General features: G+C 43.3%; 1 protein-coding gene across 8 annotated transcripts in view; it reads right to left on the bottom strand.

Annotated features, from left to right (window-relative positions):
* Nucleotides 1-18,165, bottom strand: part of PTPRE (protein tyrosine phosphatase receptor type E) — a 103,222-nt gene that overhangs the window by 6,740 nt on the left and 78,317 nt on the right. For 7 of the 8 annotated variants that reach the window (XM_060274825.1, XM_060274826.1, XM_035137334.2 and 4 more), the window contains 10 exons: nucleotides 16,974-17,093; nucleotides 16,135-16,298; nucleotides 12,773-12,908; nucleotides 9,909-10,058; nucleotides 8,839-8,932; nucleotides 8,525-8,601; nucleotides 4,316-4,450; nucleotides 2,397-2,522; nucleotides 1,750-1,901; nucleotides 468-603 (listed from right to left, as the gene is read on the bottom strand). In XM_060274825.1, coding sequence (XP_060130808.1) covers nucleotides 468-603; nucleotides 1,750-1,901; nucleotides 2,397-2,522; nucleotides 4,316-4,450; nucleotides 8,525-8,601; nucleotides 8,839-8,932; nucleotides 9,909-10,058; nucleotides 12,773-12,908; nucleotides 16,135-16,298; nucleotides 16,974-17,093 — 1,290 coding nt within the window. The remainder of the gene's footprint in view (nucleotides 1-467; nucleotides 604-1,749; nucleotides 1,902-2,396; nucleotides 2,523-4,315; nucleotides 4,451-8,524; nucleotides 8,602-8,838; nucleotides 8,933-9,908; nucleotides 10,059-12,772; nucleotides 12,909-16,134; nucleotides 16,299-16,973; nucleotides 17,094-18,165) is intronic. The other variant, XM_060274827.1, reaches the window with a different exon arrangement.

Raw genomic sequence — 18,165 nt, 5'->3', positions numbered from 1 at the left:
TAGTCTGCCTCTCAGGGTGGGGGAGCCATCAAAAGACAGCTAAAACGGCTGTATTCTGATGCCAGGACACATATGTAAGCCAGACAATAGCAATTAAAAACAACTGTGAGAGTTAAGCAGAGCACAAATGACCAGCTCTAATTAATCCGCCCCTTATATACAGGGAGGCCACCCTTGCCGTAATTCTTTGATGTATGCAATATTTGGATCTTGCCACTGCTCCAGGGCCAGCTGTACACCCCTCTCCCCCCCCAAAAAAATCCCAGATACTGTACCCTATAGCACTGTGCAGAGGCTATTCAGCAGTTTGTGCAGGTAAGGGCTAGCTCCTAGTACTGGGAGAACACAACTAAGCATTGGCACTCCATGTATTTGTGAACGCCCAAGTCCTGTGTTGTGGCACTTTGCTCAAATACCAACATCCTATTATCCTTTGGACAAATATTTTTGTGGTTAAAACAACCTACCAGTGTTTGCACCATATGTGGTCTTTGCAGTCGTAAACTCTTCACAGCTTGAAATACATCTAAGAGCCCCTCAGCTTTGACTCGCTCCAGAATATTGCTGAGTGCAATGAATGTACCTGTTCTTCCAGCTCCAGCACTATAATACATATACAATTTTTTTCTTTAACAAGTTATATTACCAAATCCATATTCAATACAATGAAAATACACCCTGAATTGATTTCCTGCTACTGAGAAGAATTCCTGCATTGCCTCATTGTTCTTTCCAAGGACTGGCAGAAGCAGAATAAATTATGCCAATTTGCTTAATATAAACATTTTCATGCAGATAATGGAATTTAGTTCTACTAGCAAAGGAAAACTTTCTTGAAATATAAACTCACGTCTAAATTTTTCAAACAGCCAAGCTTAATCTTGCAATCACTTTATGTACATGAATGTTTACATCATAGCTATTTCTAAACTAACAATATATAAACATCGTTCCTAGCACTTCTGGAAACTCTTCAAAACATCCTTGTCTCACCAGCCAGAGCTGATCACCACTATGTGACTGACTGCTGTGCATTACGCATTGAAGCCAATGTAATGTATGAATTACAGTTCTAGCTAATAAGAAATTGGGCTTCAAAATCATGAACTCAGTTTATCCAACAAAAGCATCTGGATCTGCCCAGATCCAAGACTGGGTCAGCCTTCATGGGACACTTTAACAGGTTAACACTTGTTGCTTACGTTGGAGAGAACAGATCTCCGTAGCTGACCTCTTATGACAATAGGTGACTGGTAGGTGAGTGTAGTTTGCCCAAAATGGCCTTGCAGCACAAATTAAGAAGCCAGGCAGACCTAATTAGGCCAGTGGCCAAGAGGTTCCCCATTGTTGATCTAAAACTCCAGGAAAGTGATATTAAAGGATTGCTGACAAATGCCCCATTTCTGATAACTGAGTATCTGGCCATAGTTGTCCATTCCCTCTTAAACTCCCAATTAGAGTACAGAAAATAGTTTCAAGGCTAGTAGATTGGTATCAGGGACTGGGCATTACAATCAGGTCATGCAGGCACTTCGTTAACTGCAATGGCACCTGGTCAATTTCTGGGGTCTGTATATTTTAAATGTGTATGTTTTTATAGAAAATTATGGCCTTTTACAAAAACTGTAAATACATTTTTACATTTTTTAAAATATTTGTTATGGAAATATTGATGGGCAGAATAGAAATATCGCAAACTTACAAACAAGCAAAGGAGCATGGAGCAAAATGAAATACAAAAATATTTACCTGCAGTGCACTGTAATGGGATGGTTTCCTGTCTGCTGTTGCTGTTTTTGGACAGCTGCAATGAGGTCAATCATTCCTTTCCCCTCAGCAGGAATTCCAATTTCAGGCCATCCATGAAAATGAAACTGTCGGACAAGTCTGCCCAGCTTCTCCTGGTCGTTCAAAAGCAAGAAAACCACAAATTCAATGCAGCTTCAAGAGTGGAATGGAACACTGGAAGCCAGCCACATACCCTATTATCTATAGGAACCTTTTCATATATGGTCAATGTAAATTAATTACAGTGGTTCCTCGGGTTAAGAACTTAATTCGTTCTGGAGGTCTGTTCTTAACCTGAAACTGTTCTTAACGTGAGGTACCACTTTAGCTAATGGGGCCTCCTGCTGCCGCTGTGCCGCTGCCGCCCAATTTCTGTTCTCATCCTAAAGCAAAGTTGTTAACCCGAGGTACTATTTCTGGGTTAGCAGAGTCTGTAACCTGAAGCATCTGTAACCCGAGGTACCACTGTATGTGATTTATATAAGGCAAGAGGATTTTAACGAGTAAGCTAAGCTAAGCTAAATTTAAATTTCAGTTGGCTTTAAGCAACCCCGAAGTTCAGAAAACCACAGCAGACACAAACGTATTTAAAATGTTAACATTAATACCTGATTGTGCATAATCAGGAAGTCCCTGACGCTTATGGCATCAGCCAGTGAGTCACTCTTTATCTCGATGGTAATCTCTCCATAAGTAACAGATCCCTCTGATGGCCAGTACTGAAAACATTTTTCCTGTAACATTGAGGGAAGAAAAAGGAATGAATGCTGCCTCCAGAACTTCTTGATTGAAATATATTCATGCAGCTATAGCAATGGTTCCTCAAAATCATTAGTAAGAATTAGTTCCTGTCTCCTTCCCCTCCCTCCAATCGCACATTACATATCATACAGAATAACTATTTAATGCCCCTGTATCTGAGTAGTGAACAGAAGAAGAAAAATACAGGAAGTTCTACATTCTCCATGTCCTAAAGGTAAAGGTAAAGGTACCCCTGATCATTAGGTCCACTTGTGGATGGCTCTGGGGTTGCGGAGCTCATCTCGCTCTATAGGCCAAGAGAGCTGGTGTTTGGCCGCAGACAGCTCCTGGGTCATGTGGCCAGCATGACTAAGCCGCTTCTGGCAAACCAGAGCAGCGCACAGAAACGCTGTTTACCTTCCCACTGGAGCGGTACCTATTCATCTACTTGCACTTGATGTGCTTTCGAACTGCTAGGTTGGCAGGAGCCGGGACCGAACAATGGGAGTTCGCAGTGATTCGAACTGCTGACCTTCTGATCGGCAAGCCCTAGGCTCTGTGGTTTAGACCACAGCGCCACCCACATCTCTCCATGTTTTAGTTGATGCCTATTTTCTATGGGCAATTGGTGTTACACGAGCATATGCTTGACATGCAATACTTCTGTACTTTGGGAAAGAAATGAAAAGTTTATAAAAGGGGGGGAAAGTTAGAAAGACACATTAAAACCTTTCATGAATCATATGACAACACAAGTTGCTTTTGTAATGACTTAACAGTGATTTCAGCAACGCTTGAAACGGATATCACTGTAAAACCCATTATATCTCACCTTAAGTTAAGAAATGTAATTTGATGCTACACCAAACATGTAGACTTTTTGCCACCATGCAATTGCTGACACACAGCGCAGTCCAGAGGAAGTTAAGTAAGCACTATTAAGCTCCACTGACAGCACTCAGTTGAGCACACTTAATTCCCATTGATTTCACTGTGACTTGATTATGTGTAACTTTCCCTGGATTGTGACAATTTTTGTCTGAATTTTCAATACTGAGGATCATCAAACCAGGTTAGATATAATTCGTGTGCATCAGGAACCATGCTACTACATGTCTCATTCCTAGCCTGGAAATCTTTGTCAAGAGCAAAGCATTTTAAAAAAAAAGTGGGGTGAGGAAGAAGAACAGCAAAACACTACAGTGACACCACATAGTCCCCAGGCTGCACAGCACTCTGCTGCTAAACACAGCTGGGCTTTGCTAAGCTTTGGTGGTATGAAGCATAAGGTAAAGGTAAAGGGACCCCTGACCATTAGGTCCAGTCGTGACCGACTCTGGGGTTGCGCGCTCATCTCGCATTATTGGCCGAGGGAGACGGCGTATAGCTTCCAGGTCATGTGGCCAGCATGACAAAGCCGCTTCTGGCAAACCAGAGCAGCACATGGAAACGCCGTTTACCTTCCCGCTGTAGCGGTTCCTATTTATCTACTTGCATTTTGACGTGCTTTCGAACTGCTAGGTTGGCAGGAGCTGGGACCAAGCAACGGGAGCTCACCCCGTCACAGGGATTCGAACCACTGACCTTCTGATCAGCAAGCCCTAGCCTCAGTGGTTTAACCACAGCGCCACCTGGGTCCCTCGGTATGAAGCATACTTGTGGCTAATTATAGGGATCTCTTTTTTTAGTGGGTTGGAATGTCCTGAAGAAATTTTTCTTTCCTCATCACACTTTACGCTATTTATAACAAAATATATTTTTTTAAAATTGGGCAAAAAGGTCATACCTGCTCCCTTTCGAGAACTTCGGTGAGCATTACAATTGTGTGGCATTTCCATTCCCACACCATTCGCCAGAAGTCTTCCACAGTGTGAGGAAGAGGTCCTTGAGTTGCGATGAAGTAATCCTTTTGGCGATAGCCCTTTACAGTGAAAAAAACATACATGCAACTGATGCCTCAGTGATTTCAAATTTTTAACTCTAGCCAGTCTAAAAGTGATTCTAGACTAACTAGAAATATCAGAAATATCAGAACAAACCATTCTTTTCAGAAAGCTCCAGAATGAGCCAAAAATCCAGAAAACTGTAGCTAATCCCTTACATACAATGGAAGGATAGGGAAACCAGTTCAGGACTAGAGAAACACTATATTATATCATATCATAATAATTATAATATAATATAATATAATAATATTACTACTATCACTGCATTTATATCCTGCCTTTCCTCCAAGGAGCTCAGAGTGGCACACATGGTTCTCCCCCTCTCCATTTTATCCTTAAAACAACCCTGCAGAATAGAAGAGGCAGAGAGGCAATGATTGGCCTAAGGTTGCCCAGCTAGTTTCATGGCTGAGTGAGGCTTGAGACCCTTATCACCCAGGCCCTAGTCCAACACTCTAACCCAGGCATAGGCAACCTTGGCTCTCCAGATGTTTTGGAACTACAACTCCCATGATCCCTAGCTAACAGGGCCAGTGGTCAGGGATAATGGGAGTTGTAGTTCCAAAACATCTGGAGAGCCAAGGTTGCCTACACCTGCTCTAACCCCTACACCACACCAGCGGCCATTCATGATCTGAATTCAGGCAATAATCTCAGGTGGCTGCCTCATGTGGGCATAATAATAATAATAATAATAATAATAATAATAATAATAATAATAATATATTTATACCCTGCCCATCTGGCTGGGTTTCCCCAGCCACTCTGGGCGGCTTCCAACAGAAATATTAAAATACACTAATTTCTTAAAGATTAAAAGCTTCCTAAACAGGGCTGCCTTCAGATGTCCTCTAAAAGTCTGGTAGTTGTTTTTCTTTTTGACATCTGGTGGGAGGGCGTTCCACAGGGCGGGTGCCACTACCGAGAAGGCCCTCTGCCTGGTTCCCTGTAACTTCGCTTCTCGCAGCGAGGGAACCGCCAGAAGGCCCTCGGCACTGGACCTCAGGCAGAGCGATGGAGGTGGAGACGCTCCTTCAGGTATACTGGACCGAGGCCGTTTAGGGCTTTAAAGGTCAGCACCAACACTTTGAATTGTGCTCGGAAACGTACTGGGAGCCAATGCAGGTCTTTCATGACCGGTGTTATATGGTCTCGGCGGCTGCTCCCAGTCACCAGTCTAGCTGCCGCATTCTGGATCACAGTAGTCCAAGCGAGAGATAACTAGAGCATGTACCACTCTGGCGAGACAGTCTGCGGGCAGGTAGGGTTTCAGCCTGCGTACCAGATGGAGTTGATAAACAGCTTACCTGGATACAGAATTGACCTGCGCCTCCATGGACAGCTGTGAGTCCAAAATGACTCCCAGGCTGCGCACCTGGTCCTTCAGGGGCACAGTTACCCCATTCAGGACCAGGGAGTCCCCCACACCTGCCCGCCTCCTGTCTCCCACAAACAGTACTTCTGTCTTGTCAGGATTCAACCTCAATCTGTTAGCCGCCATCCAACCTCCAACCACCTCCAGGCACTCACACAGGACCTTCACTGCCTTCACTGGTTCTGATTTGAAAGAGAGGTAGAGCTGGGTATCGTCCGCATACTGATGAACACCCAGCCTAAACCCCCTGATGATCTCTCCCAGCGGCTGCATGTAGATGTTAAAAAGCATGGGGGAGAGGACAGAACCCTGAGGCACCCCACAAGTGAGAGCCCAGGGGTCTGAGCACTCATCCCCCACCACCACTTTCTGAACACGGCCCAGGAGGAAGGAGAGGAACCACTGTATAGCAGTGCCCCCAGCTTCCAACCCCTCTAGACGGTCCAGAAGGATGTTATGGTCGATGGTGTCAAAAGCCGCTGAGAGATCCAGCAGAACTAGGAAACAGCTCTCACCTTTGTCCCTAGCCCGCCGGAGATCATCGACCAGTGCGACCAAGGCAGTTTCAGTCCCATGATGAGGCCTGAATCCCGACTGGAAGGGATCCAAATGGTACGCTTCTTCCAGGCGTGCGTGGAGTTGTTCAGCAACCACTCGCTCAATCACCTTGCCCAAGAATGGAAGATTTGAGACTGGGCAATAGTTGGCCATGTTGGCCGCATCTAAAGATGTTTTTTTAAGAAGCGGCTTAATAACTGCCTCTTTCAGCAGGTGTGGGAAGGCTTCCTCACAGAGAGAAGCATTCACCACCCCGCAAAGTCCATCGCCCAGCCCTTCCCGGCTAGCTTTTATTAGCCAGGATGGGCAAGGACCAAGGAGACAGGTGGTTGGTTTCACTCGTCCAAGCAGCATGTCCACATCCTCGGAGGTAACAGATTGAAATTGATCCCACACAACTGGCCTAGACAGGACTCTAGCACTCCCTCGCCCCGGCCCTGCTCCCATGGTTGAGTCTACCTCTTCCCGAATCTGAGCGACTTTATCTGCAAAAAACTTTGCAAAAGCATTGCAGGAGATATTGGGGTCCCTACCAGGCCCCGATGACAAAGGCGGTTCGGATAGATTGCGAACCACCTGGAACAGTCTCCTGCTGCTGTTTTCTGCAGATGTGATAGAAACGGTGAAGAAGGTCCTCTTCGCCGTCACCATTGCCACCTGGTAGGCTCGAAGTTGAGCTCTAGCCCGTGTTCGGTCTGATTCAGAATGAGTTTTCCGCCACCGGCGCTCTAGCTGTCTCAGCGACTGTTTCATCGCCCTCAGCTCCGGGGAAAACCACGGAGCTGTCCGGGCTCCATGCTATCGGAGAGGGCACTTCGGAGCCAGACAGTCAATAGCCCTGGTTAACTCCACATTCCAGCGGGCCACCAGGGAATCAGATGAAAGGCCATCGACATGGGATAAAACATCCCCTACCACTCTCTGGAAGCCAATTGGATCCATTAAGTAGCGGGGGCGGACCATCCAAATCGGTCCCACCTCCCTGCAGAGGGGAAGGGTTGCGGAGAAGTCCAGTTGCACCAGAAAGTGATCTGACCATGGCACTTCTTTTGTTTCGCTTTTACTTAATGTCAGATCACCAACATCCATAGAGGTAAACACCTGGTCCAAGGCATGTCCGCGGCTATGAGTTGGGCCAGACCTATTCAGGGACAGCCCCATGGAGGCCATGCTTTCCACGAAGTCTCGAGCGGCTCCTTGCAAGGTCGTGTCGGCATGGATGTTAAAATCCCCTAAGACAACCAAGCTAGGTGTCTCCAGGAGCACCTGGAGAGCAGGGCATGATGAACTGATACTCCACCTGGCCCCCTGGCTGCCAAGTCAGGCCTGAAGAAGCCTTGCATGGTTGTGTTTACTGCTGCCACCCATGTGAGACTTCTGTGAGGCCTCTGAGAAAGGGCAAATAGAGTGAGAGTGGGAGCCAGGTGCCTCTCACCACCCACCTCCTGCGAGACAGACTTTCATGCAAGCCCTGTAGGCGTGTGTGTGCGCGCACACACACACACCACAAGAGAGAAGTAATATATATGATTTAGAAAGCCAATGGACAATTCAACAAGTGTCTGAAAATGTAATTAGGTGGCACTGGAAAGACTGTGGGAATACAGTTGGGTTCTTTAACTGACTTATTCAGCTTCCCTCAAGGACTGTATTAAAGTATTAGAAAATAAAATAAAAATCTAAGGGTCAAGAGAAAAAAAGATGGCAGTGTGTATATAGAGATTAACCCTACGACTGAGACCATGAAGTAGTAAATACTGTTCAGGCAGATGAGCTGTATTTGGAAGAAGTGGAGAAGAGGAAAATTCTTATTTGATAGCTAGAAAATGCTTCACTGCAGGTGGGGACCTCAAATTCTGTTTTCTCTTAAGGAACAAGGAGAGCAGGGAGGTTTGTCTCTCTCTGTTGACATTTTAAGTGCAAAGCCATACTTTTTATGATGTTGATAATTCGATTCTTTTTGAAAATTCTCAAGTTACTCTTCAATATAGCTCATGTGGTAATGATAAAAGCACACATGCAACTATGTTGCCAGCTAGTCGAAAACAAAGTTGATTGCTGAAAAGACTTGTAAAAATCAGTACTACACATATTCCACATACACAGAAACACTTACGTCTATGAAGGAAGCATTGATATAATCCGTATACTCCTGACCTCTTTTCATTGAAAGAATCACTCTGTTAAAGTCATCTAAAATACAAAAACACCACATATTAGGTTTCTTAGAATACTTAGCATTTTATAGTCAATAATACAATAAAGCTATGAAGAGGCAGGCTTTCATAGAATCAAGTTTACAATATGTCTTTGTACTTCAGCCTAGCAGTGCCACCTGCTGTTGAATGTGTAACATAACTGTACACTACTAGGTAATTTGGATTAATAAAAGTATTTTGGTTTCTACAAAGAGGAAAATTAATATCTTACATGGGATGATTTGGATAACTCTGGCTTTCTTCATATTTGCAGGCAGATTACCAGTTCTCATGTTTTCTTTCATTATTCGAACATTTGTTAATTTCTACAGCAAAAAGAGAGATTGGGCTAGGACTTTGTAGATTACTGTATAAAAACACAGAATACCAAAAATGGCTAACAGATACAAATCAAAATTTCATGATATTCTGTTCCTTTGAGAGATTTCTAGTTGATTCACCTGATCCCAAACCACATAAACTTTCACCTATGTTCTTTTATGTTACACCTATATCAAAAGCAATTTTTTAAAACCTGGAAACTTCTAATACACACTGCTTTTGTTTTCTGCAGGCAAGGGAGGTAGCTGGAAAGAGTGTTTTATAGGGGCTGGAAATGTACAGCTCAATTTCTAGTAGCTTGTATGTACTACTTGTATCTAGGTTAGATTACTGCAATGTGTTATACATGGGGCTGCCTCTGAAGAGGGTTCAGAAACTTCAGCTGCTGTAAAATTAGTTGGCAAATTCTCACTGGGGCAAGACAAGCTGAGCATATAACGCTAATCCTTGCCCAACAGCACTTGCTGCCAATTAGTGTCTGGGCACATTTTAAAGTGTTGGTGCTGACACATGAAGCCTTAAGCAGCTCAGGACCTCAGTACCTTAAGGATCGACTCTCCCCATATGGACCTACCCCGACCTTGGACTTGGACCTTGGACTTGGAGGGCCTTTTCTTTGTCCCTCCCCTCCCCAAAAGTAGAAGGGACAATTACTTTTGTTCATATTTGCAAATTCAGCAGATCTCAAAATGCACAAGAATGACTTGAGCTGCAGAAAGTATAACTGGTTAGCCTTAAAACATAACTTCACTATATTCTTAACTCCAGACATATTATATATGCTATGCATAACATGACTATTATCACCAAATCCTAATTCAGGTGAAGTTTCTCTTTCAAAAAAAAAATCCAACCCCAACCCAATACTCTAAGAGGACTAACCTTTTAAAAATCAGAGTAAGAAACTATTTCTTTTAAGTGTGAGCCTCAAACCTTTGTAAAATTTTATTTAATGCTTACCTTAAATTCTTCTTCTAGCCCTAGTTTGACGAGATTTGGTGCTGCATTGTGCGATGGCTGCAGGTGCTTTTCTAAGGAGGACACATCTAGTTCTGTGTCACCATAGAGGTAGTATTCAAGTAAGGCTTGATAAATGAAGGAATACTGCATCTGTAAAGAACGCAAGCCATTTTATAAGCCAGGACACTAGAATATTAATAATTGTATATAATATATGATATGAATAACCTCCAGCTATTTCATACACTTTTATACAGTAGTCAGAAATGTAACTGTTGGCTTTAAAAATAGTAGGCAAAAAACTTACACATACATTATGATTGTATATGCCAATAAAATATGGTTTGCTGATAAGGAACAAGTGTAGGCTTATTCCTCTCTCATCCACCGGAGGGACCACAAGGAGATTGGAAGTTTTCACTTCCATTTTCAATTAACCCAAGTTCAGCATTACATCGAAATCCTAATATATGTGTGGCTAATATATGGTTTGTTGAAACAATCCGGATTAAAAAACCAAGGCTTTGAGTTTGTTTGTTTGAGTTTCGATTAATCATCCTAAGGCAGTTCAACAAAAGCTGAAGTGAAACCTTACTATCCCCTTTTTTCTGGACACACAAAAGGCTAGAAAAAAAGCATGAGCTTGACCTAAGTTTATTCCCATAATGATAAAACATATCTTTTCTTATGTAATAATTCATCCTTATGGCATTTAGGAATTTTGGTGACAAACAGCAAACTTGGTTGCAGCTAGTGATTTGTCTGGAGAGAGGTAAAACAACATTAAACTACAGAGAAGCTTCATCCTTCAGAATAAATTAACAGCTCACACCCTATAAAAGCATTCTAGAATCACAAAGAGCCATTTAGAACACAACGGATGAACCACACCTTTAAAAAAAGAAAAAGAAAACAGAAACTAAATATAGCGAAAAATAAGACTGTGCTAAGGAGGAGACTCTTGAGAGTCCCATGGACTGCTAGAAGATCAAACCTATCCATTCTTAAGGAAATCAGCCCTGAGTGCTCCCTGGAAGGACAGATCGTGAAGCTGAGGCTCCAATACTTTGGCCACCTCATGAGAAGAGAAGAATCCTTGGAAAAGACCCTGATGTTGGGAAAGATTGAGGGCACTAGGAGAAGGGGACGACAGAGGACAAGATGGTTGGACAGTGTTCTCGAAGCTACGAACATGAGTTTGACCAAACTGCGGGAGGCAGTGCAAGACAGGAGTGCCTGGCGTGCTATGGTCCATGGGGTCACGAAGAGTCGGACACGACTAAACGACTAAACAACAACAACAAGGCACAAGAATTGGAGCTCTTCAGGGCAATAGAATTAATACAAATGTTTTGTATCTCTGTAACTTAGAAAGTTCTCTTATACTATGTCAGACTAGCTCAGTATTGTTTACATGAGGGGTAGTCAACATAGTGCCCTCCAGATGTCCCTGAACTACAGCACCCATCAGCCTTAGCTAGCATGGCAAATGACCAGGGCTGCAGTCCCAACAACATCCGGAGGGCATTGGCTATCCCTGGTCTACACTGACTAGTAACACCCCACTACCCGTGTATCATATAGGCCAGGTTGGGGAACCTCCTGCTGTGGGCTGAATTTAAGCCCACAAGGCTGCGCTCAACCTGCCTCATACTCAATGTCAAACATGATCAGGTGAGGGCAGGTAAATTTGTGGCTGCATGACTGACTGCCCCGTGGTGAACTCAGTCACGCAGCCTGTCCCTGCAGAAAGCAGGGCTGTACTCACTGCCCAGCAGATGGGCTGCCTGATCAACTCTAATGGATTGGCCATGCACCAAGCTCTTTGTGGGAAACCTGAATGGCGAGGTCACCCCTGCTGGATTGGCTGTGTGACTGAGTTCACAGTGGGTAATTTCCACTATTTGCCTTAATTTCCACTATCCCTGCCCCCACAATTTGCTGCTCTAATTGGCTGCTGCTTTAGCACATTTTTTAAAAAATAGGTCTTATCTGCTTTGGAATAATGATGTCATCACATAGATCAGTGTTTCTCAAACTTTTTTGGGCCACGGCACACTTGTTCTGTGAAAAAAATCATGAGGCACACCACCATTAAAAAAGTTAAAAAATTTAACTCTGTGCCGCCCTATATTATAATTATGACTGTAAGAAACACTTGCCAAATATTGCTTTCCGGCGGGTTAGTGCTGTGTATTGGCGGCCGCCAGGCTCGTTTGCAGTGAGCTTTGGTAAAGAGGAGGAGAAATATTGCTTTCTGGTGGGTCAGCGATGTGTATTGGCGGCCGCCAGGCTCGTTTGCACTGAGCTTTGGGAAAGAGGAGGAGAAATATTGCTCTCCGGCGGTTCAGTGTTGGTTATTGGCGGCCGCCAGGCACATAACAATGCAAATCGCCCTTCTCGTCGCGGCACGTCGCGGCACACCAGCCAGCGTCTCGCGGCACACTAGTGTGCCGCGGAACAGTGGTTGAGAAACACTGACATAGATGACAGAGATGCTGGTCTATGACCATAATAAAGATTTAGATTGGATGTCATCACATGGCCAACCATGATTAGCTAAGTGACAATGTCACTGAGGACAAGCAAAGCTGATTTAGTATTAAAGGAACTACTGATTAAGGCTGCAAAGAAGTACTGCTTTTTGGTAAGGGAGCACAGGTGCATTCCCAGGGTGCAAACACTTTCCTGCTCCCACCCACAAGTGACAAAAGGTGGAATATTTTTCATGGGTGAGGGCAGAAAATGTTGGCTAACACCTCCCTCCAACTGGCTGAGTCCAACAGACAACAAGAAAACATTCTGTCATCTTTTAAGCTGAACATATTGATAAAGATGACATAAGTTGTATTTTATTTACTTACATCGGTCTGAACCATTTGTTGGCGTTGATTGCGGATTCTTGCCACAAACTCGAAAACGTCAACTTTTTGCTCAACATGCATCATGTCAATCATAGCATCGATTACCATGAATGTGCCTGTACGACCCACACCAGCACTTAAGAAGAAAGGAAAAGCAACAGGAATTAGGAGGAAAATGATGAAACATATTGCAGTAACTTATTTGGACTGACTTGGCAATCCTTCTTCTGAAGCCTTACTCCCAGTATTTCTGATTTTCTTTGTCCTCCTTACTTATATTCCAAGCACTATGACAGGTCAGAGCAGGCTCTCTCCACTACGTTTAGTGGCAGTATCAACACCTCCTGCATTCATTTTAATGTGAGACAGGACCTCCTATTTAGGCAATGCTTCCTTCTTAACAACACAAGTGTAGGGATCGCCAAGCAATCCCACCCTCCATGTTTATGTAAAAACACATGTGTGGGTCCTTTGCAAATATGGCTGCATGCTCAAAGGCTTTCTCACAACCTGGAATCCTGCCCAGTTGTAAGACAGTCTTAATGCAAAGGTCCCAACAAGGCAACAGGGTTTCATTCTTTGTCCAGGGCTACTTCACATTGGGTTGGGGACTCACAGCAAGAAATCTGAATGAACATGGATAAATCTAAGTTCGGATAGGAACTCAAAGTAACTCAGATTCAAGTATCCATTGGACCATACTCATAAGTAACCTTGAATCTACTTCCTGCTGCTTATGGCCAAACTACATAACGTGGGGTTCACTGTGCCTTTAGTTGCAAATGTGCTGCAATCACACATACTGTGGTATAATTTACAGTGACAAAAGGGCTGCGTAGGCAGGGGCTACTGAAACCTCCCTGCTGTCTTCTGTTCTTCTGCCTAGAGCCTTCCTTCAGCTGCTCTTCTTCTAGCTGGACTCACTTTGGTATCCGTGTGGAAAATTATCCCATGGGATGGGCTAAGGAGGAGCAATCAGGAGGTAAGACCCTCCGCCACCCACTCTTTTTTTAAGACACACTTTGCACATCCCCAAGTTAACTATTTTAGGATCTTGAACTTGAGACTCACTTTTTATTTTTAACTAGCACCTTATGCGGGCCTTATGAAGATATACAGTCTTACATTGGATCCCGAACGCCTTGCAAGTCGAATGTTTTGGCTCCCAAACGCCGCAAACCCGGAAGAGAGTGTTCCAGTTTGTGAACGTTCTTTGGAACCTGAACGTCCGGTGCGGCTTCCGATTGGCTGCAGGCACTTCCTGCAGCCAATTGGAAGCTGCACCTTAGTTTCTGAACGTTTTGGAAGTCAAACGGACTTCCAGAACGGATTCCGTTCAACTTCTGAGGTACCACTGTATACTGAATCAAATTCTAAAATACCATTTTGACACCAATATGAACATTAGATATAAAAATGTACATAGAGTCGCCAGACTCAATAGTGGACAGGACTTCTGTGCCTTAATTGCCCTGCTCTCTTTTGAATCTGGAAACCTTAAAGAGAAACCAGCATACCCCTTGCTTGGAAATTAAACAAAGGGTCTGCTCTTTAAGGTTTCCAGACTCAAAAGAGAACAGGGCAATTAAAGGCACAGAAGTCCTGTCCACTATTGAGTCTGGCAACCCTAAATGTACAGTATTGACCTACAGTGAAATGCTAAAATACTATCCTAGTGTTTAATAACACAACCACTAGAGGGGGCATTGTTGCTACTGATTACTGATAACTCAAATGATTTTCAGCCTTCCTTTCAGAGGAAAAGGGCCTGGCATCCTGTGCTAAGCATAAATGTTCCTCTGGTATCCTATTCTTTTATTTTGGCCTGTTGTTCTTGTGATGTCATATTCCAGCTTTCTAAATCATAACTTATTTCATTAGACCCTTGCCCCTATTTATTCTATATACAGTACACACAAAAACGTTTATCAGTGATACTATTTCTTCTAAGCATCCTGGTACAAGTTGTACAAAGAGCATTTTTACATTTTGATTGGGTGATTACTTTCATGTGTGGTTTAAGAATGCATGAATCACCCATGCTCCCTCCTCCATCAGACTCAGATTGCCTTCCCCTGCCTCCTTCATGGTACTGGTAGCTACATATAAGGCTACACAGACTGCTAAGAAACTGCTCTTTAAAAGTACACAATGCAAGTACATTACTATGAAGAGCTTGTTCCTTTTCCTGTTCTATTTCTATCCCTACCTGCCCGCAGACTGTCTCGCCAGAGTGGTGCATGCTCTGGTTATCTCCCGCTTGGACTACTGCAATGCGCTCTACGTGGGGCTACCTTTGAAGGTGACCCGGAAACTGCAATTAATCCAGAATGTGGCAGCTAGACTAGTGACTGGGAATGGCCACCGGGACCACATAACACCAGTCCTGAGAGATCTACACTGGCTCCCAGTACGTTTCCGGGCACAATTCAAAGTGTTGGTACTGACCTTTAAAGCCCAAAACGGCCTCGGTCATGTATACCTGAAGGAGCGTCTCCACCCCCACCATTCAGCCCGGACACTGAGATCCAGCACCGAGGGCCTTCTGGCGGTTCCCTCGTTGCGAGAAGCCACGTTGCAGGGAACCAGACAGAGGGCCTTCTCGGTAGTGGCACCCGCCCTGTGGAACGCCCTCCCAGCAGATGTCAAGGCAATAAGTAACTATTTTACTTTCAGAAGACAACTGAAGGCGGCCCTGTTTAGGGAAGTTTTTAATGTTTGATGCTGTACTGTTTTTAATATTCGGTTGGAAGCTGCCCAGAGTGGCTGGGGAAACCCAGCCAGATGGGCGGGGTATAAATAAATTATTATTATTATTATTATTATTATTATTATTATTATTATTATTATCCCTTTTCACTTCTGTGCTATATCTAAGCTTGCGGCAGAGACTGTATTGTTTTCTTAACCTAGAAAACTGCTGGTGCTTTATAAATATATTTATGCTGATACTAAAGTTTTGTACAATGGGCTATTTTTAAAATTGTAAAAAAGATTCCTGAAGGGAGATTTACACAGGTTTATCTTGGCATAAGTCACAACAAATGGTCAGTCTCTCAAAATGGAAAAGGGGACAAATTAATCCCTGCTGATGAATAACTAAGGAGAAACCTTTGCTTTTGTCACAGGTGATACAATATGGATAATCATCATCATCCAGAAAAGGCCAGTTTCCTGACACTAGCTCTGATGTTGGCTTTTTCTACTCTTTCTCAGAGACCCTAGTAGGAAAAGCCCACATTAAGGGGACATCTGTTGCTTAAGCATGCAAAAATTGATTTTTCTCCCTTCCTGTTAGGCCACCCCCAAGACAATTTTTCATGAGTATGTGTGTGTATCTGCATATTTATACATACACATACCTGCAGTGAACCACAATTGGTCCAGCATGTGCAGGATTCAATGATTTTACTTTCTTTAGGAATTTGAGCATTCCAATAGGTGTGAAAGGCACTCCAAAATCAGGCCAGCTGGTGAAATGAAGCTGTGTCACAAGCCTGGGAGCTTTGCAGCCATCAGAAACCTGCTAGAAAGCCAGAAACAAAATATGAGTATGACCATTTATTTCTTTGGCTAAAATAAGTAAACAATCCAGCTAGCGTGACTGATCCCTCCCTCTTCAGACATCAGCGGTAGCAGCCTAGTCTAAGAATTAATTTAAAATGTTCAGTTTATAAAGAGAATTACAGAGTCACTCAGCTGCCAGTAAAGAGCATAGAAACGGCAAATTAAAGCATGTGCCTTAATGTCCTCACTTATAGGCGCATTCTATGATCTTGTATGTTGTGCTCACTTAGAACTTAGTCTTCATGCACCCACACTTCCCCTTCTTGTGGGGACACCTTAAGCTATAAACACCTGGCTTGAAACTGGCAAGTGGATGGGGAACAATTTACTCCTTTTGGAACTAGAGACACTTCCCTCCCAAAAGAAGCTTCAGATAACAGAGAGAGCTACTAGAGCCTTCGGTGTTTAATGGCAACATAAAAACAAAAACTACATGCAGAATGCCAAATGAAATCTCACTTGGGGCACAGTTTAATAAAATATAAGTATTGAGTAGAGCTAAGTTTTCCTCCGACAAAAACAGTTTTCACTCAAAAAAAAAAAAAGGACAATTCCAAGTACGTATTTTAGAGGTAAAAATAGATCAGGAACATTTTCCAATTATGAGAAATATTAAATGGGGTCTATAACTTACTGACTGAATACAAAACTTCCGAATAGTATAATCCACAAGAACTATACAGTCCTCCACAGAAACTCGGATGCTTCCATAAGTCCAGCATCCCTGATCAGGCCAGTACTGGAAACACTTGTCCTATGCAAATGTAAAGAACACACACACAGTCACTTCAAGCTGCAATATATGCCCCTCAAATAACTGAGGTACTATAAAGCTGTAGAATTATTTTGAGTCTATTTAAAGTATGCTTTTTAAAATTCTAAAACTGAAACTGACACAACCTAACTATATTAACAGTGAGTTATGAAATACCCTAGGACCAAAAATTCATTCCCTCTCTGATTTCTAAAAGCCCGTATCCAGCAGGATACAATAATTTCAATCCACAGCCATTTGTAGCCAATGGTTAGATGGCATTCTTTTAAAAATCTGTATTGCACACAATGAGAGAATTGTTGAGAACTCTGTCAACATTTATCTATGAATGCCAGGAGGGGTCATCCTTGAGCGATAAAAGTTGCATGCTTCTCAGTGACTGAGATTATTTATTTATTTTCTTAGCCTCTGTATTGGAATTGCCTTTAGATGTTTTTCTTGTCTTACTGCTTGTGTTTGCCACCTTGGGCTCTCTGGGAGCAAGAGTGGGGTATAAATTTAAATTACTATTATTATTTTCTGCTTTCCAAGCACACCTTATTCACTTTTAATTAGCTACCTAAAAAGCATACCTAAAAAGCTACCAAAAAGGCATAACAGAAAATGAATATGCACATGAATACGCCCCAGCCATCATCTTCTACCCTGTTGCAGACATGCTGGGAAATTTCATATTGTATTTTATGAAATCAGCTTTATTCTAGGAACTAGTAATTGGGCTGGAAGGTAAGCTGGAGCCTGAAAGTCCATCTAGCATTCCAGGAAAGATAACGAAATTTGGCAGTGAATTAGGGAAGAGAAAAATGCAGTCAAACAATTCTCAGCCATTTCCCCCTCCACAACACATGGCTACTAGCCATAATAGCTATGCTGTGCCCCTACATTGGAGGCAGTAATGTTTCTGAATACCAGTTGCTGGAAGCTGCAGCAGGCAAGAGTGTTATTGTGTTCAGGTTTTTCTTAAAGGATTCCCACAGGCATCTGGCTGGCCACTGTATGTAGGAACAGGATGCTGAACTAGATGGGCCACTGGCCTGATCCAGCAGGCTCT

This window comes from Zootoca vivipara, chromosome 5 (genome assembly GCF_963506605.1).
Source record: "Zootoca vivipara chromosome 5, rZooViv1.1, whole genome shotgun sequence".
Classification (NCBI taxonomy): Eukaryota; Metazoa; Chordata; class Lepidosauria; order Squamata; family Lacertidae; genus Zootoca; species Zootoca vivipara.
The sequence above is the reverse complement of the archived record's forward strand: the minus strand, read 5'-3'. Positions and strand labels throughout refer to the sequence as shown.